Genomic DNA, 26,506 nt, shown 5'->3' on the forward strand with positions numbered 1-26,506 from the left:
ACCCTGTATCTTCCTATGGCCTCCAAGTGTACAAAGGCATAGCTACACGTTCATAGCTACACACACACACGCATACAAGCACACACACACACACAGGAGAGGAGAGAGAGAGAGAGAGAGAGAGAGAGAGAGAGAGAGAGAGAGAGACTGAGACTCTGTGGGGGGGATATCTATCGGTGTTTTAAAAATCCAGTTTATTGAAGAACACAGTGTGCAGAATGAGAATTTTTTTAAATTGGGATTATTTAGATTGGTATTAAGTCCAAGGTCAGCTATTTCCATTGTATTACTGGCCAAGTAACTATCTTTGTGGGTTTTAATTTCCTTCTATATAAAGTAAAACTAATACTTCCTACTTCAGAAAGCTACCATTGTGATTCAGAGTAAAGAATATCCTGAACAATTACTCTAAGTCAGGCAGTACACAGTGAATGATGGAGGCACTGAGATATGGATGGATGGATGGATGGATGGATGGATGGATGGATGGTGGATGGATGAATGGTGGATGGTGGATGGAGGATGGATTGATGGATGGATGGATAGATGGTGGCTGGATGGATTGGTAGATGGATGGATGAATGGTAGATGGATGAATGGACAGTGAATGGATGGATGATGGTGGATGGGTAGGCAGATGAATGGATGATGGATGGATAGATGGTAGATGGATGGATGGATGGATGGATGGATGGATGGATGAATGGTAGATGGATTGATGAATGGACAGTGGGTGGATGATAGGTGCTAGATGGGTAGGCAGATGAATGGATGAATGGATGAATGGATGAATGGATGGGTAGATGGATAGCAGTGCAATCAGCCATGGTCCTCTACCTTGCTGGACAGAATCAGTGTTCTGTGTACTCTTGTCTCTCTTTCTTGCAGCATTGGTTTGTGTGACACACATGCCTGGGAACACTCATGGATGATCCTAAATATTTTCTGAAGACATAACAATGGGGCGTTCTTAGTTCCAGAATACCACAGCAACTGTTCCACTGCACTGGAACTTTGTAGTGAGGTGTCTATCTCTTTCATGACACAGAAACTTGGGAACAAAGACTGTCACACAGTCCCTGAAACACAGCAAGTACTCATAAAAGTCAAACCACTTACCATTGTCTGGACAAGGGGTGCCCCTGTATTGGAGCCATCAGAAAGCCTGCTGTTTATCTTGAGCTTTCTGAAATGAATGCCTTTGCACATAAACTGGGGTTCTTGATAGGGTCTGATGGTTATGGATGTATAGCATGAACAGGGCTTCAGCAGTGCAGAGGGTTCTTCAGTCCATAGTACAGGGTAGGGGTCTGGACCTCTTCCTTCCCACAGTGGACAGTGAATAAATAATCACTTGCAGAAATGGGTGAGAGTTCATATAACCCACCTACCCTTGAAAAGACTTGCATGTGTGATGTTCTGTGTGAAATGCCTCATTCTGGGGCCCATGTGTGCAATGATGAAAAAGGACGAAGCTGAGCAGAGACTGCCTGGACATTTCACAGATCAGACATCTCTTCCTGCTCCATTTGGACTTCTATGTTTCTTACTTTCCAGGCTGGAAATGGACATATTCTTCTTCTTCCACTTCCCCATAGGCATCTTCTAGGATGTCTCTATCTTAGAGGCATAGAGAAAATGCTGGTCAGGGAGAACTTGAACCCAAAGAAAAGGTATGAGGGTCAGGGCTGACCACATTTTGCCTGCAGTTCATGTAGGAGGTGGGAGTTATTGACTGACTTTTACCATTGTTAATGTCAAAACTGGCTACTAGTCAGCTTCTGTTAGAGTAGTGTGTGTTTCTGGGCCATACTGGAGTTAGCTTAGGGGGTATTTTACTTTCAGTACACTGTGGAGGAGGTTCCTCACATGGTGGGTGCTCTTGTTTGGTGAAGGTCTAGGGTGTACTTCCCCTGTTGAACCTAATTTCCATGTTGGAGTCCTGTTTTATTTCCTCAGACACCTCACTTTTAATGTGGGAGAATAACTAGCCACTGTTAGACTCTGAAAAAAGCACTGCAGGGTAGTTAGTGCTATCAGACACCACCATGCAGTCTAATTGCAGGCCCTCTTGTGCCGGTTAACTATTGCTACATGTTGCTGAAAATAGTTCCTTCTGTTGTCCTACTTTAAAAAAACAAGCACTATTTGAGATGCATGTGAACAGCATCATGGAGTGACCGTGATGGCTCTATTCGTGGGTTGAAGCAGGAGCTGACAGACAGTGTGACCACAACACTGAACAATCCTCAGTTAGGCTTCTGACCAGAACACACGGGTGATGGCGAGACTCATGATTTATTCATCTGCACTTGCAATTGGTTTCGAAGGGCACAACCTTCACATAAAAATTCACAGCAGTTGAAGTGTGAGGGTTTTTTTTTTCTTCCATTCTGCAAAACCTGGCACCATGGCTGTTGAATAAAAGCACAGAGTAAAAGTATTGGTAAAAGATCTAATGGAACCTGTTGAGGTGCTTCATGTGTAGTGGGGGACTTCTAAAACTCCCTGTATTTATGTATGCAAGGCAACTGAATATGTTAAGTATAATAATTAGGCACTAAGTCTTCTCTGAGTGTGTTAAATGGGACTGTGCCTCCTCCAGGGTCCCCAGTGTTGCTGATGGTGTCATGTGCCAGTCTTTACTTCACCTCATATCTTACTCTACATACCATCATGGCAATCAAATTAGCATGGACCACGCTGCTGGACTCTAGAATAAGCAGTATTTGCTCTAATCCTGAAATCAGTTGGAAGGCAGAGGGAAAGGAGGGGAAGGGGAAGGAACAGAAGCCAGCTGGCAAGTTGACTTGGCCAACATTGCTGCTGACATGATAGAGTCTGTGTTGACATCTTGTGCATGAGGGGATTGTCTCCAAGTGCTATGTGCTGGGAACTTGGGAACTTCTCTTGGAGGATTTGTTCACATAGGGACAAGCCACAGGAACATAGGCCCTTGAACAAAAGCATCAAGTGGGGGATGGGTCTTGAAGAGCAACACTTTCCTAAGTGGGCTGAGCATAACTGCTGCTTGCAAAGCATTTTCAAATATAGAAGTATTTACCCCCAAGATTTTAAGTTAGTAGATCTGGGGCAATGGGCACAATTTTTGTATTTTTACCACCATCAAGTGATTCTTAACGGTGAATTTATGTGAGCTCCAATGACATCATCCTTGGATTCCATTCTAGCCTCGGCCTCATACAAAGGTCACCTAGCTTCTCTGAGGTCTGGGCATCTGAGGAATGTTACATCTGTCTCTCACTTCTTCCCATTTGCCATGACTCATAATCTCCCTTTCTAAGACCCCAAGCGTAGTTGGATGTGGGCAATCCTTTAGGGGACTCATCATGAAACACAAAAGGTTTATAAAGGGGATAGAGGGGACAGATTCAGACAGAAACCTGGAACCAGCTTTCCTTATTTACTGAACATGAAGAAGACAAGAGTGAGGAAGTCTACTGGCTACCTCCCTCATTACTGTGACACCAAACCTGAAAAATCAACTTAAGGGAGAAATGGGTTATTTTTGGCTCACAGTTTGAAGGGATACAGTCCATCATGGCAAGAGAGGAACGGGAGCAGGAGTGTCTCACCACTGTGGGAGGTGGGAGCTTACACTCACCTGAGCTGTAGGAAATAGAGGAGGCTTCCTCACAATGTCTCAGTTCCTGCAGGCTCCACCTACTGAAGGTTCAAACACATGGACCTATGAGGGATATTTCACATTCGCAGCATCACATTGTGCTTCCAGCTCCATACGTTCAAGGCCGTCTTATAACACAAAACACATGCAGTCTAACTTGAAAATCCTCATAGTCTTACTGTTCCAACAGTGTTGAAAGTTTGAAGTCTTCTAGGAGACTCAAGCAAATTCTTAGATGTAAACCCGTTAAGTAAAACAATAAAAGTTTGTATTTGGAGGATATCATCCTTAGTGAGGTAACCCAATCACAAAAGAAGTCACTAGATATGTACTCACTGATAAGCGGATATTAGCCCAGAAACTTGGAATATCCAAGACACATTATGGAAAACAGAAGAAAATCAAGATGGATGAACATTTGTGGATACTTCATTCCTCCTTAGAATGAGGAACATAACTCCCATNAAAAATTATAGGTACAGCGACAAAGTTTGGAGCTGGGATGAAGGGATGGACTGTCCAGAGAGGACCCCATTCGGAGTCCATCCCATCATCAGCCACCAAACCTAGATACTAATGCTCATGCTCATGCCGGCAAGATACTGCTGAAAGGTCCCTGATATAGTGGCCTCTTGTGAGGCTACGCCAGTGCCTGGTAAACACCGAAATGGATGATCACAGCCAGCTACTGGATGGAACACAGGGCCCCCAATGCAGGAACTAGAGAAAGTACCCAAGTACCTGAAGGGGGCTGCAACCCTGTAGGTGGAACAACAACAGGAACTAACTAGTACCCCCTGGGTTTGTGTTTCTAGCTGCATTTGTAGCAGAAGATGACCTAATCGGCCAACAGTGGGAATAGAGGCTCCTTGGTCTCCCAAACTCCATATGACCTAGCACAAGGCAAGGCCTGGGCCAAGTAGTGGGAGTGGGTGGGTAGGGGAACAGAGGTGGGGGGAGGGGTATGGGAATCTTTCGGGATAGCATTTGAAATGTAAATAAAGAAAAAAAAAAAAAACAATAAAAGTTATCATACTTCTAATATATAATGTCACAGAGTAAACATTCTCATTCTGAAAGAAGGAACAGGAAGGCAACAACACATGTTGGGACAAAGCAGAGTTAAAACTCATCAGGACAAATGCTAAATCCTATAGCTTCATGTTCAGTATCTGGGGCTCATGATGGCATTATCGGGACTCTAACAGGCTTAGGTGGCACTGCCCTTCCAGATCTATTGATGTGTCATAGCTGTGTCTTCTCTCTGCTCAATATCAGCACCTTCCCTCAGTAAATGCCACACATTTATGGCATCTCCAGTATCCTGGAGTCTCATGTAATTCAGACTTTATAGCTTCATGCACAGCCTATTCAGGAGCGACATACAAGAAAACTGAACCTGCTGCACATCACCCGACAAAGTGGTTTTTCTGGAGCTTTCTGGAATTTCATTGCTCTTCTTGTATCCTGCATGCCTGTGAAACAGAGCCACCTAAATGTTACAAAGATTGCTTTCTGCTCAAGCTATAGTTTGGTTGTTTGGGACAGTGGCAGAAGGAGCCTCCTCATTCTTCACAGCTGAACCTTGGAGAGGGCTTTACTAAGTGGACTCCCGCCCCACCCCCACTCCAGATGCCCTAGAGGTTCTGATTCGATGCACTCCCCTTTCAGGCAAATTTTCATTTTCACAATTCCAAAGCTGACTGATCAGATTTATCACACCAGTGACCCCAGTTCTAGGTACTAGTTGTCTATATTAGTTGCTTTTCTATTGCTGAGATAAAATGACTTAAAGAGGCTATTAGCATTTGTTTTGACTCATGGTTTGAATGCTTGTTGTCTGTAGTGACAGGGAAGTCCTGGCAGCAGGAGCAGCTGATGCTGTGATGGGAGGAGCGTGCTCACATCTGGGAAGATGAGGAAACAGAACCAGGGTGGGAAGGGCGGCCTATAAGCTTCAAGGTCCACCTTTTCCTCCCTCCAGTGTCCGACTTCCTCCAGTTAGTCCTATTTTCACAATATCCCAAAAGAATGCTGCCAGCTGGAGACCAAGGGACCAATCCTCTGAGGCAAGGAGAGGATGTTTTCTGTTCATGTCATCACACAGAGCCTTCATGAGAATTCCAAATCTACAAACAAAGGTTCTGCCAATCAATTCTCCAATCCGTGGCTCGAATGTAAGGGAAGAAAGGGGGCACATGAAGCTGGAGATTAGACTGAGAACCAGAATCCCATGACCTAAGGGGCCAAGAGACTCTTCAGAGTCAATGTTGCAAAGATGTTCACAGTGCAGGACAGCTATGTCCTTCCTGCCTGTATAAAAGCAAGAGTGTAGCAGAATATGGCCAGGCAATGCTGAAAGCTATGCCTCTTCACTACACTGTAAGAAAAGCTACCATGTCTACATTGTCTGTGGGACATATAGTTGGCCATTTATCGTCAAATTTTGACAGACCACTATGAGTATCTTATATGTCATTTCTTTTAAAATCTTCCATAGCATCTACACAGAACTGACACTGATATGCACTCTAACAAGCGTTGAAGAGGTTTTGCCAACTGTTCTGTTCTGATATGAAATTAGAATTGATCTATCCAATGGCTTAATACTCAATTGTCAGCTTATGAGCACTGAGTGGAACTAAAAGGAACAAAATGATTGTTTTCAGACTGACATCCATGCATCCAACCACCTATGCAAATGAATTCCATGGATCCGCATAATCTAAATACTTGTGACCAGCAATGGATTGTATTCACGGGCATCTTACTTCCCAGGGATGTAGAGGAAAACAGACCAGAGATAAACAAGAAAGCTGTAGGTAATGGTGTGATGTAGATCATGATGCAGGATAGTAAAGGCAAGGGGTGGACTAGAGGGCTGTGAAACTCTTTTTGTGAGGTCCAGAAAAGAGAAAGGTGGACAAAGGGGCTCCATTGAAGTCTCAAGGTGGAGGTCAGTCTGGTAAGTTCAGAGGATGGGAATGAAGCCAATGGGCCAGGGTAAGGGAGAGACTGCGGAGGAAGAGATTGACTAGAGGTCAGCCCGATCTCAGAGCATACTGATGCTTGAAGCTGTCCTTCACACAGACTTCAGATGTATCCCAAGCTCATGGTGCTTGTATGCTCTTCCAGATAAGGTTGTATATTCAAGTCTCCTATGTATTGTATTCAGAAAGGGTTTTTTTGTTTGTTTTGGTTTTTGCTTTTTTGTTTGTTTGTTTTTTTAACCAATGGCTTTAGCTAATTTTATCCTTTTTATAGACAAAGCCTGGAGAAGTGCAAAGACTTTCCTGACCCTTGCCCTCACATGAGGACCCTTCTGGGACTCATGTGGCCACTGTTGCAAAATCTCTCCCTTGGAGTGTGTGGGGTGAAGCTGTCTGCAGTCAGAGTCTAGGCAGGGTACCTGGCAGAGCAGCTGGCATTAGGGGAATGGAGAAAGGGGAACTTATCCTAGTGCTAGCCCTCAGGAGGAACAGGCAGCTAGCTTGAGAGACAGACACTGAAACAACCCACTCTCTGGGGAGCCAGTGGAAATGAGCAGGACCTCAGAGAGTGGTTTTCTGTGTCTTCTGGGAAAACTGAGCAGTGAGAGGAACAGATAATGTTTTCCACTCTAGCCACAAATTACACTGTGTTTTGTCCCAGACTTTAGGCATGCCTGTGGACTTAGGTGCTGTGCCACGAGACTGCCTCTAGTTCCTTTGCCAAAGAGTCCCCTAAGAAATTGAAACCCTGTCCAAAGAAGATTCTGTCTCTGAAAGCTTTGGGAGGAATCTATGATGATAAGGGACAAGACCTCATTGGTCCCTAAAGAGGTATTCTGGGCTTAGATGGTGGGGACCAAGTCCAGGTGATGAAATGATGTTACATAGATAATTGTGTGGCTTTGGAACTTGAGGGAGAACCCCAAATTGGTGCTGTAAGAAGTACAGACCACACTGAACTTGGCTTTCCTTGTCACAGTGGTCATCCACCCAATCCCCTCTGTAAGTCCATTTCGCAATCCTTCCATGGGGCTTCTCATCTGGTCCCATTGGTCATGCAATTTAACTAACATGGCTTACCAAAGTCATTGCCAAGTCAGTTCACTCAGAAACTCTACACAATTCCCAACCCTCCCCACAGGGTGTTAGCTCTGACTGGAGAGAATCAGTGAGGCACTTCCAGGCTTCCAGAAGACTCCACCTACTACAATGACAGTTATTAAGATCTGGTTTCCAAGTGGGTGAAGGTAAGACGGGAGAAGAAGGAAGAGTCAAAAGAGAGCAAGGGATAAAAAGAGAGGAGGGAGAGATGGGAATAGAAGAGAGGGAGAGGAGGGAGAGATGGGAAGAGAAGAGAGGAGGGAGAGATGGGAAGAGAAGAGAGGAGGGAGAATGGTTGGAAAGGGAGGTGAGGAGATGACAAGGGTTGGATTCTGTGTTCCAGACACAGACAGATGCCAATTCCATGCATGACCTCTTTTTTGCTTCAAAGCATCTTTTATTATTGACGACTCTTTTCAATTTCTTTTTTACAGAGGAGAAAGTGGAATTGTAGAGAAGTTTTTCATGTATCTAAAGTTTTGCAGTCAATAAGTACTTGAGTCAGGAACTGAATCCAGATAGAAGGCTGTGGACCAGAGTTCCTTGCGGTGGACTCGGGGTGCCATGGTCTTGCTAACTAGGCTGATGAGATTCCCAGCGCTATCAAAGAATGAGAAAGAGAGAGTGATGTGAAGGGGGTGAAGAGAACAATGCTTTCCTCAAACCTTAAGGCCTCTTTTAACACTACTGGCCCAGCTCTGAGCCTCACCACTGCTTTTTCTCTGCTTCTCTCTAACTGTATGGAGAGCCGAGGTATGGTGAATCCACAGGTCAGGATAATGCTCAACAGTCTGTGACATTCATTGTCTCAGTGAAAGCAACTGGCGTCTTCCTCTCCCCTCTGAAATGAACACTCTGTGAATGGTGGGACTGATGGTGGTGGCTGCCTGAATTGTTCATTTCTACCTGAGATTACACCAAGGTGTCCCACACATGCAGGACCATTGATACACACAGTGTGAAATGTCTTAGCCCCGAACCTTTGACTGTATCGTATTAAGATGTCCCCCTTTGCCTGCTTCCGAAGGCTAGGTAGGAGCTGGTTCATTTTTTTCTGGATTTCTATCCTGTGTTTCTCTACAGTCTCCCTCTCCTCCCAATGTTTCACCTTGTTTCAATGCATCTTCCTCCAAGTTTCCTATGCTTTCTGTTCTCCTCCAACCAGCCATGTGAAAGAAGTATATATATATATATGTATATGTATATGTATATGTATATGTATATGTATATGTATATGTATATGTATATGTATATGTATATGTATATGTATATGTATATGTATATGTGAGCATCTGGCACAAGAACCTAAGGAGAGGGACCTAGTCAACATTGGTGACATTGATGAGAACATTGAAGCAAACCTCTGATATATAACTCTTGTTTGAACACAGATACATGTGCTCAGTCATCCACTGAACCCCTCTTTAAGTCCATCTCCCAAGCCTATTCTTCCATGAGGCTTCTCACCTGGGAGCAGCTCCCTCTGGTCATGTAATTCAACTAACATGGTTTACCAAAGTCATTGCTAAGTCGGTTCATTCAGAAAATCTACTCAATTCCCAATCCCTCTCCAACACCTGCTTCCACATGGTGTTGTCTCTGGTTAGAGAGAATCAGTGAGGCAGTTCCAGACTTAAAGAAGACTCCACCTACTACAATAACAAGAAACCCTAAGACAAGGAACCAGGGCAAACGAGATGCCCTTGAAGCAAGGAGAATGAAGTGTGATCTTATTCCCATGGAGTACAGGCCTCAGAAAACTGTCATCGTGTCTCGGCCATATCCTGTTAGCCTATTACACAGAAAGGGACCATGAGGGTGGTGTTCTTAGGTTTACCTTTAGAGACAAGGTCTGCTAATGTGATGGGAGACACATTAGTTGGACATGTATGTGCTTATCTATCTGTAACATGGTACCCAGTGACCAAGTCCTTCCTAGCCTTTACTTATCCATTCTTGTATCTTCTATTTTCGTTTTGAAAAAACTTACTGTGTGTGTATGTGTGTGTGTGTGTGTGTGTGTGTGTGTGTGTGTGTATGTAGAGGCTGGAAGAAGGCCTCGGGTCCTTTAAAGCTGCAGTTATAGGTGGTTGTGAGTTGCCTGACATGAGTGCTAAGATTTGAACCTAGGTCCTCTGGAAGAGCAGCAAGTGCTTTTAACTACCGAGTCACCTCTCTTTCTCCAGTATGCTATAAGAACAATGGTTGTTGGTTCGTTTGTTTTTATATTTCATATAAGAGTGAGGTCATGTGGCATTTGCTTTTCTGTGCCAGGCATATGTGACTTATCACAAAGTCCTCCCTGTTTACCCATTTAACATGCAATAGAATTTAATTCTTTCTAATGGCTGAAATATTTCATTTTGCATATATGTGTTTTTTTTTCTTTATTCCATCTCTTTTCAGGTAATTGTTGTTAAACTCTCATGGATGATTTACAACTCTTAACTTATTTAAGATGATCTAAATCCCCTCTTGAACCTCCTTCCCTGGATTTAATAGTATCTGTCCCTTCTAATGTCCTAGGTTTATGTACATTTGTGATGACAGGACCAGCATTAGGTGGGAAAAGGTACAGATGGGAGGGTGCTAGATTCGAGCACATTGCATTCCAGAGCTCTACTTTGCTCGTGGACTAGTTCCCTCATTTTCTAGACTCTTCAGTTCCCTCTAGAACATGGGGACCAAAATGGTAACTTTAAGGTATCTAGCAAGATTAAATGGGGTGTGTCCAAGGCCCTTGGATGGTTGCCAGCCACAGCATACGTGATTTAAATGGGGACTCCTATATCTGGTGTGTTTGCAAGTTGAACAGCAATACCTGGCAGAAAGGAACTGGTTTAAGGAGAGTGGCTATCTCAGTGTAGCCTCCTGGCCAGCAGCACCAGTACCACGACTAGGCTCACATGAAAGCTTACTGGACCTGGGAATTCTCAGATTCTATTCTAGACCAACAGAGTTAGACTGTGGCAGGGGTAGGGTTGTCATAGACCTGTTTCAACAAGTTCTGCCTATGATTCAGAAAGTGTGCACTGAAGTCTGCAAACAGAGATTCAGCATAAAGGAGCAAAGCTCTTGGAGGGGGAGGTGAACTTCAGGCCTAGGTGGGTACAAATAAAGTGATTGCTGTGCAAAGACAGGATCTGAATTCATATCCCCAGAAGCCACGTGAAAGCCAGGTATATAAAAAGTGAGTGTCTATGACTCCAGTAATGAGGGACAAGAGCTAAGTACATCCCAGGGGCCTGCTGGCCGGCCAGTAAGCAGTGAGCTCAAGGTCCTATGAGAGAGCCTGTCTCAAAAATAAGATGGAAGCAATAGAGAAAAAAAGATACCTGATATTAACTTCCTCATGGACTTGTGTAGGTGAACTCCATGTGTACTCATTAGTGTCATACATACACAACCATATACCCACCCACAAGCACATGAATACACACACACACACACACACACACACACACACACACACACACACACACACACAAGAATTAAGTCCTAAACACCCAAACAAGATAGGAAGAGCTGAAGTCAAGAGGAAGGACAATTGGATGTTTGGACTACCAAGGGAGAAGGCAAGGTTCTTAAATGGCATTCTTGACTTCAGTGTGTTCTTGAGGATTTAGACAGGGGAAGCAGCTTAGAAATGACCACAAACGAAGACTGAGAAGTCTGGCCAGGATGTAAGGTGGATGTGGCAATGTTGGCAGCTTACTCCAGGGGTGTGCAGTAGTCTTTATCTACTTCCACTGTTGTGAACCAACTTCACAACCCTCCGCCATGGGCAGTTGGAAGATGAGGATCAGAAGCACGTGTGTAGATCTGTGTATAGCTGAAGCAAAAGGATGATGATTGGTGCTCAATGGATCAGCAAACAACCAGAAAACAAGTTGTTATTTAGAGGAGGGTGGTTGAAAGGCTGGAAGACAAGGAGGAACTGAAGAGTTTTTGTTGTTCTTTGTTTGTTTGTTTGTTGAGTTTTTGGAGACAGAGTCCCTTTAGTTCAGGCTGACCTTGAACTCAATATATAGCCAAAGATCTCCTAATCTTCCTTCCTTCCCTTCTCAGTGCTGAGATTACAGCTGTGTGCCACTATGCTTGGTGGTCCTAAAGAGTTCTGGGAAGCAGCACTATCTATACAGACTCTGGTCCAGTGAACTAGCCAGTGAGGTTGACAGTAAGAACATTAATGATGGCAGATTTTGCATAGGCAGCGCCACTTTTTTTAGTGTTTGTTGGTCTGAGTTGTTTGTGATATGGCAGGAAGGGAAGATGGCAGTCCAGCTGACAACCACCGCTAGGGTTGTACAGGTGAACAGTAGGTACTTTGAATGAGAGGATTTTATAGGCAGAGGAGGAAATGGCTTAAAGATGATAGATGGAGGGAGCCTCGATTCCTCTCTTCTAATAACACACAGAAGCGAAGGCAATGAAAGTTGCTTTTAATACTAATACCATCCGAATAAATTCTGTATGGTGTCAAAAACTGAATTACAGTTTAAAGGCCTCTAAGCATTATTTAGAGTTTAAAATGAAGAAGCAACCCTTCATTATGGAAGAGTGAGCCAGCAGTGGCTTTCTAAAGAGCAGAGCAGAAAGACTTGCCTGCTATAGGCCATAGGCCTGGGGAGCTGGCTGTCCTCAGAGACATTGCTTTGCTTCTCTCCTTGAACTACAGGCTATGATGAGAGGACAACACTCTGACTGCTCCATAAGTCTTTGCTACCCAGCCTTAGGTCAGAGACTACCTGCTGCTTGCAAGTAGCCATTCTGTTCTGACCTCTGGCTCTCTCTGTGGTAGCGAGACATGCATGGTGTGCTGGCACTTGAGTTGACCTTTTCCTTTTCCTGAGTTAATGATTCTGTCTACATATCCTACCTCTTATTACTCGGACCCATCCCATGATCATGAAAGCTATAATAGCTCAGTGCCTTTGAACATGTGGTACTGGCATTTTTTTTTCAACCTGGCACAAGCCAGGGTCATCTCACAAGACAGAAAGAACTTCAATTGAGAAAATGCCTCCATCATATTGGCCTTTTGGCAGGCATATTAAGATATTTTCTTGATTAATGATTGATGTGAGAGAGCCCAAACCACTGCGAGTGGGGCAGGTTGGTCTTGGGGAGAAGAAAGCAGGCTGAACAAGCCAGAGAGAGCAAGCCAGTAAGCAGTGTTCCTCCATAGCCTCTGCTTCAGTTCCTGCCCTGGCTTTCCTTTATGATAGACTATAGGCTGTAAGCTGGAATATACCCTCTGCTCCCCAGGTTGCTCATGGTCATGGAGTTTTGTCACAGTACGAGAAGACAAACTAGAACACATGGTCTAATGCTTTCTCTGGAATATCCTCATCATTTTTGTCTGAGAAAAGATCAGCCTTTAATAACAAATAAATTGTCCAGTCTTCTGTTTCCATGGCATTCTGCATATCTTTTACCCAGGCCATAATTTGTGTCCATCTTTCTCATTTGTTTCCTCCCAAGTCAGGGTTTCTTGTGGATGAAAAAAAAGTGCATTTTTCTTTGTATCTTCAGTCTAGTCAGATATGCAGTCATCATACTGAGTAGAAGAGACACAGCTCATGAGTCTCTCTACATGGAACTTGCCATTCTCCAAAGACTGCTGTATGCACCATTGACATTCTCCTTGAATGCCCAGTAGGACAAATTTTCTACTTGTCCCACAGAGGAAGCTGTAATTGTGTTCAAAGAAACTGAACAATAACAATACCCAAAATTGCTCAGTTAAAACAGAGGCAGGCACAGGATGAGACTCACCAAGTATTGAGTTTCTAAGTCTATTGGATTCCTTTCCCTCTTTTTGATACTGTCCCCAAATTTGTAGGAACACAGGCTTGATATATGACTTTTCTAACAAAACCAGTCCATTCCCATGTTTGTAGTCAGCAGGTGAGGAGGCAGATGAGCCCAGATGTCGCTGCTGCCTGGCCTCTGTTCTTTGTAGGCGTCCTGGAAGGAAGAGAAGGGAAGAGGCCAACATCCTGTTTTCTTTGAAGGCCAAAGCCAAGTCTAAGCTGAGCACGATGCTTACTGATGGCTTGGCATTTGTCATCTCCATTCTTTTGTGTTTTATAATTTTTTTTTTAGAGTTGGAGAAAGATTGGGTATATCCTCCTATAGTTATTAAAAGTATATATTAAAAACATATATGTGTCTGTACATATTGCTCACTCAAAGATGAAAGTATAATTCCATACTTTCAAAGGTAGTGATGGGTACCTCCTTCTAAAGAGCACAGAACAGAAAGTGGGGAAAGAAAGCTTCTAGTAGAGATATCTAGCATACCCCAGAAAATCCTACCAAGAAATTAGGGTTACCATCATAAAAGACAGGGCATATCATGGTCTATATTCTTGAAAAAATATGATAAATATGATAAAAATGATCCTTGACTTCTGGTCTACCTCCCTCAAACATAACTCTAGACAAAGTTTAAACAGAATCATGTTGTGGGTCCCTCTACAAAGAACTTGACTAGCACATCTCAAAGCTGACCAATCCATCAACAGCAAGCAAAGTCTGAGAGGCTTTGATAAACCATCTAAGGCAGGGGGAATGACCAAACAGGATGTGATACCTTAGCTGCAACCTTGGACCTGGAGGTAGGCATTGTACTGTGACAGTACAAATAGAATATGAAGTTTTAGTTCGTAATATTGCATGATATTAGTCTATGAATTGTGAAAAATGTACTGAACTTCCATGAGAAACTGAATGCAAGATATATACTGTTTTCTGTACTGTCTTTGAAGCTTTTTATAAATCCAAAAACATAAAAACCTATTCTAAAGGATATTTAGTTAAAAACAGAAATGTGCTCTCACATGCTATTGATGGGAGGTACATCAGACACTTTAGAAGCAGTTTGGGGGCTTCTTATAAAGTCACTCATAAGCCTATAGTATGACCAAGCAAATCATTCCTTTGATATTTTCTCAAGTGACATGAAAATTTCTTTTATTTGTATCCAAATGGGTATACAGATTTTGGAAGGGCATCATTCCTAATTGTTCCCAGCTGGAAGCCATCCAAACATTCCCTAGGGCAGTGAGGGGGCAAATGGACTAAAATCTGTATGGTGAAACAGACCATCCGTCAGTGAAAGGGGCAAACGACTGAGCTAGGCAACAGCAAGGGTGAGTACATACATGACTGCAGAGGGTGAGCCGTGCCGAGGCGAAGAGGCCACACTCAGGAAGAGCTAGACACTGCAGTAGACTGACATTCCATAGGACCCTAAAGTAGAGGGATGTTAAACAGACTTTTCAAGTTCTGGGGGTTGGGGACAGAGTTCACAGACAAAGGAGGAGAATGTGGAAACGTGATAAAATCACTTCCTATTTTGATTTATGTTGTGATCGTACATACATGACTGCAGAGGGTCATCGAAATGTGCAGAACTGCATTTTAGTAAAGGTGAATTTTACTATATTAATATGTAAAAAACACGAGGACAATTGCCAATTTTTAAAAGTCCCTTTCTTCCAAGGGACTTATTAAAATAATATTCTCACCTATTATTTTCTAAGTGATTTCATTTCTTAGTACCCAGTTTTCCAGAAGGGGACTTGTATGAAGTTCTATGTGGACATTACTGTCCTACTTGTTGGACACAGATCTACATGTGGGAACAATAGTCCAGGAACACAAACACAGACAACAGAGACAAAGACATAAGAACAGATGACAGCTAGGCTGGTGTCTGAACAATAGCAACATTAGCTAAGTGCCCCATAGTTACCTGCTTTTGATGTAATCAAAGCTAATTAGAGCTCACCTTTGTATGCGCCATACAGTTCCTAAAGCTCTGTCCCATGCATTCACTCATGTGACCCTCACAATATCTCTGCCACTTAGGTGAGACTGGCTTTGTTTATCCCCATGTTACAGGTAGAAGAGTCTAAGAGTTCTCCCGGTATGCCTGCAATGCTCTTAAATGGGCTTTTTCAAAAAACATGCTAATTTAGTGTGATGTCTACAACTGCTTTACATATAAGAGATATGATTATTTTACAGTAGAGAACCTGCTGTGTGGCTGTGGAGATGGCTCAGTCTGTAAAGCACTTGCTCTCTATATATGGGGGATCCAAGTTCAGTCCCAGAACCCATATTTTTATTTTGAAATAACAACAACAACAAAATAAAACAGGCATGGTGGTACATTTATATATCAATACTGGAGGATAGGGAGGTATAAGAGTCTCTGGGGCTTGGTGGCCCACTGGTTTAACCTACATGGTGAGTTCTAAGCCAGTGAGAGACCCTATCCTAATAAAAAGGTGAAGAGCACCAGAAGTTGTCCCATGGCCTACACACACACACACACACAGACACACAGACACACACAGACACACACAGACACACACAGACACACACACACACACACACACACACACACACACCAGAAGTGCAGGGAAGGTCACATGTTCTGGTTCCAATTCTAGTTCTCTTTTGGCTGTGCCACACACTGGTCATGTGACTTTTAGGAAGTGGCTAGCCTTCTACAATGAATCTTCACACCTTGCATGGACCAGTGAATGGCAGAATTTCCTTGGCTTCTTTTATTAGTGCTGAGCTCCTATCATTAAAAACTGCTTCATGCCAGGTAAATGGCACAGTCAGGAGGCTGAGGCAGGAGGATTATGAATCCAAGGCCAACCTGGGCTATGTAAAGAGACCTCATTTCTAAAACGTTTTTGCTGTAGTTTGGAGGACAGCGTGTAATCTTGACTTTCCTCTCAGCTTCCTGTTTGGATAAGGTCTGAACGTAAGAACTATGTGCATGCTCGGATGTGTGCCTTCCAAACAAAACCCCATCACCATAAACATGGAAGGGGTGATCTTCCAATAAACACAAGGCTATCTCTGTCAAAAAATGAATGCTTTTCTCCTTAGAGCACATCTCACTCAATGCTCTTCTGTTGTCTCCTTTCGAGTAAAAGAGTGAAAACTATCTTCTTTGTGCAACTTATCTTTGCCTCCGGGTCTCTGTGGTCCTGGAGGTCTTTACACTCTGAGCTCTCTCCTCTCTGTGTCCTGGGTCTGATGAGTGGACTGGACCCAAGTGTGTTTATCAAGCTCTTAGCTGCAGCAGGGAAGCCTACAGACAGAGCCCCTCCGTGAGTCCACTTTTCTTTTAGGAGCAGTGTCATCCAAAGCCTATCTTGAGACTTCCTTGTCAATATCATAGAGGAAAATATTTTCAGGGTACTATAGGAAAACCATGGTGAACCCGGAGTATAGATGGAAAGAAGGCGTCCCACACCCTCTTTCTGTTCGGCTTCACTTGGGAGAATGTGAGTGAATCTTATTCCAGTCTGATGGGAAACAGGTTTATGTGAGTCTTCGCTCTTCAGAATGGTCACTGTCTAGAACTGAGTTTGCTCTTATAGTGTGAGGCAAAGCTTGTTAGACTGGGAGTCTGAGACCACATTCTCTGGGCATTATGAAAACTGAAGTAAAATGACTTATATACATCATCTGTAAGTGAAAGTGCTAAGAACTAAGTGACCCCAATCATAGGATCATTTTAGCATTGCCCCTCACGCCAGCTCAACCCTATTCTTGGTCCAAACGCACAAGACAAGTCCTTCCTCTCCTTACAACCCCCATAGCTCCCTCCCTAGTTAGCCCTCACTCCCGAGCTGATGGGTGATTCTTCACCTTTTAAAAGTGGCTGGGCTGTCACTATTACTCTAGGCTGTGAACCCTCAAGGACAATGATCGATCGGAAGGACTTTCTTCAGTCTCTTCATTGTGTCTGGCACTGCTGTAGGCACACAAAAGATGCTGGAAGGAAGCTGTAGGCTGAGATGCTCAGCCTACAGTACAAGCTTTTCGAGGCTAGATGGCACTGTTGCTAGAGCCAAATCAGGTCTGTTCTGAGACCAGCATGAGATGGAAAGGAAAGGAGCAGGGGCTGGGGTCCTGCAGAGCTAAGTTTGAGTCTGACTTGTTGCATGCATTGATGAGTGGCTCCCTGCAGGCGAACACCATGCTCTTGGCTGTTTTCTCTGCACTTTGCAAACATAGCTGCAGATGGTCTTCAGGGTCTTTTGTGGTTGCCAGAGCTGTTGTCTCAATTCTAAACATCTTCAGGGCTATGATTCACAGCCTCTCTGTGTACCCCAAGCTTGGCTCAAAGTCACGATCCTCTTGCCTCAGCATCCTGAGTCCTGGGATTTGAGGTGTGTGCTGTCAATCAAAATTAAGAGGGCTACTGTTGATATTGAGAATAAGATGACATCAGTGACTACAGAAATCGCCATAAAGCAGCAAATGGCTGGCATGCAAATTTATGTGAAAATAGGAACAGATGAATATCTGTTCTTTGTGCCTTCTGATTGTCTCTTTCTCCTGTTTCACCTCAGGATGATGAAGATAAACTTACTTGGAAAGACCGTTTCCCAGGATACTTGATGAACTTCGCCTCCATCTTGTTCATGGTAAGTTCTTTGAGGGACCACCTGCCTGGGACTGTGCATTTTGATCCTGTAGTGAGTGTAAGGTGGGCTTTTTTTCTAATGCTGTGGAATAATAAGGAGCTGACAAAAGCAAGGACACAGTACGGAATGATGGAGAAAGAATTTTCCCAATACTGAGGTCACTGTATATAAGTTACAGTGTCCTGAGTGTCCTGCAAGAGGGATATGTTCTTGGCCAGACCAAGAACTTGAAGGTATAGTACAGAGGAGCTGGCTGCATAACTGTGGTGTGTGTGTGTGTGTGTGTGTGTGTGTGTGTGTGTGGTGGCCTTATTGAGTTGAGAGTGCTCCTCTCGAATGCTAACAGTGTCTGGAAGCTGCAGAGGAGAGCCAGCCGGGCTCACAGTCTTCATTGTCTCTGTGGATGCCGCACTTTCTTTTTCTTTACTTCCCTGTGATTGTGAAAGCTTTGTGTTTTATTTACTTGTTTCTTTATTTTGGGACTTGATGATGTTGGCAGTGTTGGAAAAAGTCGAGGGAAGAGCCTGAGATTGGTTTGTGGTGGAGTCAGATTAGCACCTTAAGCTAGAAGACCTCAGCAAAGGTCCTCAGTGGATCACGTTAAGTCACTAACATCAGTCCCTCTTGACTGTGAGGCCTTGTGTTGCCAAGAAGACTGTGGGTCTAACACTTGGTTCCTTGGCAGGATGACACATGCATTGCAGAGGAGGGGATTATTTGATTTTTAAAAACTTCAAGAATCATCATCATTTTCTGAACTCACTGGAAGATTTATTCCTGACCTGGCTAGAGCTTATTGTCTTCATTAATATTGGCATCCTAACTAATGGGGACAGGAAGTTTAAACCGGGGCCAGATCTGGTGTCACATTCTTGAAATGCCAGCATTCTGGAGACAGAATCAAGGGGATTTCAAATTTGAGGCTAGCCTGGGCTATGTAAGGAGACCTTGGCCAAAACGTAAATGTTCTTAGCTGGCCTAGACATCATCAGGACTCAGTTCCTCTGAAGACAAAGTGAAGAGTTGTGAAAGCTTAGCAATCTAAATTTGTTTTCCTCTTGCTGCCAAACAAGCCCAAGGCATGACAAGTTATTCAAGGGTGCAGCGAGCTGTGATGTGTTCTATGTGATGATAGAAAGTTTAATCGATTTAGTGCTTTGGGGCCTCCCACGAGGTGCGTATCGCTGTTGGAGAGCTTATTCTTCACTCAGGAAGTATTTAATGAATGCAACTGTGTGCTTAATGCTGTTCTTAGGCACCAAAACAGAGAAGGAAGGAAAATAATAATGAGAAAAGAGTTTTTAGATGAGATACAGTGGTGGCCCATACCTGTAACCCGACTACTTGGGAGGCTGAGACAGGAGGATTTTGAGTTCAAGACCAGCCTGGACTGAAAATAAAAGTATTATAAAACATCTGCAAAGTAAACAAATAATAAAAGAATTTTATAATATCCACTTTGCTGAATTTAGTGGAAAAAACTGGATCATTATATTTTCTAGTCCCGTTAAGGCATTCAGAGGCTGCTGGGAGAGGAATAACCCCGGGCTGAAGTCGAGAGGAAACATAGGTTTGATGGAGCAGGTACCTCTGCACTAACTAATGCTGCTTTCACTTTAAGGACATTTTCCCATCTAGGCAAGGCCTGGGCTAGGGTGGTTTTGTGAGAAGCCGGAAGGGTGAAAGTAAGCATTGAGGCAGGCTGTGTTCACAAAAACTAACTCACCAAAACTGGTTCCTAAGTGTATATATAAAAAAAAAACTACAAACACAAGAAATAACACAATTCACTCCAAACTTAATAAACTGCCTTTATTGATTACTTTACAAAAGAGGGACTCCAATGGCCAGTAAGCCTACCAGAGAAGACCCAACTATCTCATTAGTATTCACGGAAATTCTAATTTAAACCATGGTGAAACCCCATATGCACTCAACATACAACTAGCTATTAAGAAGTCTGTGAATAACAAGTGTTGGGAAAGGTCTAGATCAAAAGAAACTTGTACAAGGCTGGTGGGAGTTCATTTAAGAAATTATTTAAAGATGCCTTTAGAAACATTCTGGCATCACTTAGTAAAACCAAGACTTAAAGCCCACAGCCCTGAAAACCCATGCCAAGATGCCTGCCCTAGAAAACCTTACATGCACACACAGCGCACAGATACAGAAAAGCCCATGAAGCTCTGTTTATAATAGCCCCAAACTGCTAACAGCCCACACGCCTATCCCCACGAGAATGGATAAATAAACCAAGATCTATTTACACAGCTAAGGACCACATAGCCATGAAAATGAGCAAGTTAATCAGCATACAGATCAGTGCTGGTGACCCAAAAGAGGCCTAGGTGGCTTGTTCAATGGCATATTCTTAGGTAACAGAATAGCTCAGGCAAAGAAGGAAATGAATGTCAGCCAAGAGTAACCTGTCAGGATTGAGGGAAAAGCCTGGATGATGAGAGATCATGAGTTTGAAGTGAGGCAGGCAGGGTACACTGGAGTTTGTTTTTACATCTCTCTCTCTCTCTCTCTCTCTCTCTCTCTCTCTCTCTCTCTCTCTCTCTCTCTCTGTGTGTGTGTGTGTGTGTGTGTGTGTGTGTATGTGTTTGTGTGTTCATTGTGTGTAATGGAATGCTTGGCATGTTCCCAATAAAATGAAATTTAAAATCGCAAACATCACAAATGCATCTATTAAATAAGTTAAATAAGGAGGTCTCGTTAAGATTTTAGCAAGGGTCTGTAATAGGAGAAAGAAGCAGCCACGTTGATATTTTGGAGTCCGAAGGAAAAATGAGGAAAGGACTCCAGGCTACAGTAGGTAGTGCCTGGTAGGATGCCCAGTGAGAAGAAGAACAGCAATGTGGTTGAGGCCAAGAGATACAGTCAGGGAGGCAGTAGGGAGCCAGGGGCAGAGCAAGGGATGGGCTCCCTAAGGAAGGGTTTGCAGAGGAGTTTCATGATCTGATGTGCAGAAGAGTGCCTTTGGCTGTTGTGAGAAATGCCCGTAAAGAAGGTGAGTGTGGGGGGCAAGAGAGTCAAGCAGGAGGCTGCTGCAGTTATTTAGCAAGCTGGTTCCATTTAGGGAGCAGTGCTATGGAATAGCATTAGCCATAGACTATGGCACGTGACCAAGCTCCTTTATCCTAGTGGTGGAGATAGACCCAGAGCACGATGCGTTGCAATGCAGTCCTTACAGGACAGCTTATCAGAGAGAGCCTTGACCTGAATACCTTCAAAGTCAACAACTTAACCACAAATGGCAGAAATGGCATTGGAGTTAATGGCAAGAGACCTGAGATCTAATGTCAGGATGGGAACGTGGGCATGGCTCCACATGGCAGGGTCCAGCCATGCATTGTCATGAAACCTCATTTACAGGAGGGATGGAAGCAGTAAGGATTAGCTCAAGTGAAGATGTGATTTGAACAGTGACATAGAGAAGATTCAGTGGGGAGGTGATGTTGAAGATGTCATCGTTATCCGTTGTCACCTCGCCTCAGCGTTGTGCCCTCCAAACCTTGGGCCAATCAGGTTGCTGATGCTTTGACTCCACTTTCTTTATGCCTGGAAACTAATGTAGGTAGATGATCCCTAAGTGTTACGATTCTTTCATTTACACCAAGTCCTAGGGGATGGATAATACAGAGCTTGTGGCCAAGAGCAAAGACCTTCCTTTCTCCATGCCTGCTGCTGTGTCCATAAGTAGCCAGGTGTGGAGTCAGGTTGGCGTTCTCTAAGCTTGAGCAACCTGGAAGCTCTGTGGATCTAGAGATGTTTCAGGAAAGCCCAGCTGAAGTTCAGAACCTGGTTTCTACCATGGGGTAGAAAACTAAGACCAGTGTGACGTAAGGTTGCCAAGAATAAGCAGAGGCTAAGGATGGTGTCAGACAGAGGTGACACTGTTGGAAGACCAGATGAGAACAACGTATCTCTGACTTTGACTAGGAATCCTTTCACTGTATGAATTGTGCATCAGGATCTGGAGCTGTGCTGAGATTCTGTGTCTCATTCCAGCTCCCAACTGATGCAGCCCCTAGGGCCATGAACTACACTATACTCTCTCCTTTTGAACTTAGCATCCTGGCCTCAGAGAAGCCCAGGAGAGGATCCCTTCCCCCTGCCTCCCCTATGACTATAAAATAACAGAAACTCTTGGCATTTTCCCCTAGTCTTCTCCCTACACCAAACCAAATGAACACACACACACACGCACACAAACACACATATACACACACACACACATGCACACGCACACACACATGCACACGCACATGCACACGCACACAAACACACACGCACACAAACACACACGCACACAAACACACACACACAAACACACACACACACACACACACACACACGCACGCACATGCACTAGCTTGTCCTCCATACCCAGCCTTTGTCACCTCATCAATACGCCCCTCACCAGTCATCACTGTGGAAGGTATTTGAGTGGGGGAAGGAAGAGAATCTCACACCACATTTTCTAGGCTCTGACTGTCAGGCAGTGTCAGTCCCAGAGGACCAGGAAGTGAATCATCTACATCGATGGAACGGTGTGATGTCATGTCCAGGTTCCCCACTCAAAACGGTTATCCTTCCCTTGTCCTGCAGGCTGGTGCGGCTGCTGCATTCCTACCCAAAGAGTGGCCTCCAGTGGAGAATCTTCTCTTCTGTCATCCTTGCAAACACACGCACACGCACACATTGAAACACTTTCCCTTGACCATAAAAGACCTCTGCCTGCCCTGCCTTTCTTACACGGTCCACAGGACAAATGCTAACATGTATAAAGCATACCAGGCTAGGCAGCCCAGTCTCTCGCTAGCACCCCAGGCTTTAGCACGCTGGCACCCCAGAGGTCTGCATGGGTGCATATGCTGTCACATCTGTAGCTCATTCTCAGTCCACCAGAGGATCTTTCTCACTGCCTACAAAGTACTGTTCCCGGCCCTCTGTCCACTCTCTTCCCCACCCTCCCTGTAATTCTTCTTTCCCTCCTGTCTTCTCCAACATTATTTTGTGTACCAGGGGAAATTTCCACCTGCCCTTTCCTCATTCCATGTTTTAAACAGCCAGTGTCCCATCCCTTCTATCCTGGAGGCCAACCAGTACCTGAACCGTCTCATTGACAGCAAGGATGAAACATGACTTCTTTGACTGAAGCCAATTCAGATTTGCTCCTGTGGCCCAGGGCAGGATGGGGCCAGCTAATGACAGAGGCCTCCCTGCTTCTGCCCCTTGCTGAGCCTTGATTAAGAACTCTTGCTCACAGTATCCTGGTGTTTCTTGGGAACTGCCCTTCCTTGGCTGAGGTGGGGAGAGGAACAGTAGAGGGGACACGGGAAAAGGCTGGTATGTAGGTCTAGGAGAATCCCTAGTTCTTAGGTTCTAGAAGAGGGAATATGGACCATGGAGATGCAGGGCCTGGGTCGCCTCCTTGGGACAAAGTAGCAAGAGATTTGTACATCAAACTAGAATCTGTGCCTTTGATTCCAAGATGCCTGGGTGAGAACTCAGTGCTTTTGCTCACCCCATCCCGTGCAAACACCACTCAAGATTGATCTTTTTATCCCTCTCCTGTGCTCAACCTTTACCTCTCATCGATCCAGCTGGAACTCATCCCTTCTCAGCTCAAGCATCTTCAGTGGCACCCCATTTCATTTAGTGGATGGTCCACCTTGAAGTTCACTCCCTCCACACTGTTCCCTGATGGAGCAGTTCTTGTGCTGCTTCTCCTCAGCAGCTGTCTTTATGCAGCGCTTAACATTCTCACACCTGTTAATATGGTGCAGCAGGAGGGCCTCTTGTCGCCACAGTAGGGAGAGTGAAGGAAATCACAGGATCCGTTTTATACTCCACAGTGTCCAGGATTCTTGTCTTTATTTGTGTAGTGTGATTCAGTCTACTGGGAGCTGATAAAAGCTGGAGATGCTCTGCCTTGAAAAATGCTTAAACACTCAGAATGCTCTATCAGACCTCAGTGACTTTGCAGGGCCTCTGTTGCTCACTCCGTAACGAGAACTGGCTAACAGTGGATGTGAGCAAACAGTAGGTGCCCAATAGTTGACTGCTGATAGGATTTCCTGCTTAGTAATTGCCTCCCTTCTCCTGTCTTCTCTGAACAGATCGCCCTGACGTTCTCCATTGTCTTTGGGGTCATTGTATATCGGATCACAACTGCGGCTGCCCTGTCTCTCAACAAGGCCACACGCTCCAATGTCCGGGTGACAGTGACTGCAACAGCAGTCATCATCAACCTTGTGGTCATCCTCATCTTGGATGAGATCTATGGTGCTGTGGCCAAGTGGCTTACCAAAATCGGTACTGTGTCACAAATCCTTTGTCTTGCATCTTGAATATGGTCAACCCCCTGTGTGCGAGGTGTTTGATAGGAATGACCCAAAATGACAGATGGGATGGAACAGGAGTCTGTATGTTTGAGTTGTAAGAATGACGAAGTATGGTGGCATTTGGGGTCTGCCAAAGGGCCTCCCTTAAGCCGGCAGGAATCCTGCCTGTGTCATGCATGCTCAGAAGACCAAGTGATTGTATTGATTTTCTTGTGTGACAGAGAGCTCACTCTCGCCTCTGTTTAATCTACAAGGTCTAATTTTTCACCTTACCATAGAAGCAAGGCAGAGTCATCATTTCCTGTTTGAATCTGCAGGACCTGAGCTCTCCTACTTTCCCAGCAGCCTGTCTAAAGGGAAGAAAAGCTTCTTGACACTTGAGCCCAAGAGGGTCTTATCTCTCCTCTCAAGCCCTCACATTCCCCGGGCTCTAAGCAGACTTCAAAGAGGCATATCAGACTTCCCAAGCTCCAAGCCAGTGAGGAAAATGTCATGGCCCTCACATTCAGATGTGTCATTTGAGCCGGGAACTGCTGTTGCCTGAGACACATTCAGGCATTCCTGATCATTGGGTGGGGGAGGGCCAACACAGAGACCCTTCCGTGGTTTGCTTAATCTGGATGGCCTGGATGCACTCCTTCATCTTTGACTTGGAGTGTTCTTTTTTTGTCCTATGGACTGGTCATCCCAGCCTCTCATTAGCCTCCTGGGAAAGTTGAGTCTGATGTGATGTCCAGTCCACTGCCTTTGTGACAGCACACTCAGTATTCCTGCGAGGCCATGAATGTTCTGGGGGAGCCTCTGTAGGTGCCTCTCCGCAGCATGGCCTCTACCGTGAGGTTCGCACAGTGGTATCTGCCTTTGTTGTCCCTGCTGGTGGAGGTGCTTAACCTCCAAATGTGAGAGACAGCTCTGCTCCCTCAGAGCATCTACCCAGGTGGCATTGCTGACATTCCCTCATAGGCTTCTTGAGAAAAATCCAAGAGTGTTTTGAACTCAGTGTCTTTGGTAATATGCAGTACCATGTTCTGTGGAACATTAGGGGAGTGTCCCACTCTCCGGAGTACCTAGGGAGGCTTGGAGGTGGGCACCTCATAGCAGAGTACTGTGCCCAGCAGGCATGTATGAAGGGAAGAATGGTAAGCAGAGAAGACGTTCCAGGCAAAGAAACAAACTAAGGAAATGCCAATGAAGGGAGAGATCAGGAAGGCACAGTAAGAAGTGGCCCGTGGGACACTTGGATAGCTTGCAAGACTTTCGGCGGATGTAAATGCCAGCAGAGTAGAAGAACAAGCTGGATATCCAGAGGAGGGAAAGCACAACACATTTATAGGAGACCAGAGAGCCCTTCTGTGGTGGGTGAAATAGAACCCAGGGTAGACCCAGGGCACAGTGGAATGGGAAGCTGAGTGCAGGGAGTTGACAGTACCTACCTTTATCTTTTGGTAGAGGACCTTATGTGTCAGGTGAGGATTCTGTTTACTTTCATAAACAGTGGAATACATGATTTTTGCATGGGCTCCAATGAACAGTCTGGCCCACGAGTCCACAGAACATGCTACAGCATGTTACTAGAGATACCAGATAGAAGTACAATCAAGACAGAGGTGGACAGCAGTCAGCATGTGAGCTTTAAAGCAGAAAGCTGCTTCCCTGTGCCAGGTAACTCGAAAACAGAGTCTAGAAAGTTTCATACTAGTGAGTTGCTCACAGATTGGGATTCCTGATGGAAGGTCACAGTGCACGGGAGATGTCTGGAAGGGTTGAGTCCTAGAGGGACACAGGACACCCTCACTCCAGGCACTTTGCTCCCATCAGAGGAGTGAGGGCAGTAGGCAGACGAGGAAGGTCAGGATCATCTTGCAGGGTGCCCCACAAAGCAAGTGATCCTCCTTGCCTGAGGAGAGACTAGCCGGGTGTGTCAAGTTCAAGGTAAGGCCTTTAGTTGGC

The 26,506-nt window shown here is 44.7% G+C and overlaps 1 protein-coding gene across 6 annotated transcripts in view; it reads left to right on the forward strand.

Moving 5' to 3' along the window:
- The window catches only part of Ano2 (anoctamin 2), a 339,560-nt gene that overhangs the window by 246,089 nt on the left and 66,965 nt on the right, over positions 1–26,506 (forward strand). For all 6 annotated transcript variants that reach the window (XM_021190379.1, XM_021190380.1, XM_021190381.1 and 3 more), the window contains 2 exons: positions 18,129–18,203; positions 24,332–24,527. In XM_021190379.1, the coding sequence (XP_021046038.1) occupies positions 18,129–18,203; positions 24,332–24,527 (271 nt within the window). The remainder of the gene's footprint in view (positions 1–18,128; positions 18,204–24,331; positions 24,528–26,506) is intronic.

This window comes from Mus pahari, chromosome 2 (genome assembly GCF_900095145.1).
Source record: "Mus pahari chromosome 2, PAHARI_EIJ_v1.1, whole genome shotgun sequence".
Lineage (NCBI taxonomy): Eukaryota > Metazoa > Chordata > Mammalia > Rodentia > Muridae > Mus > Mus pahari.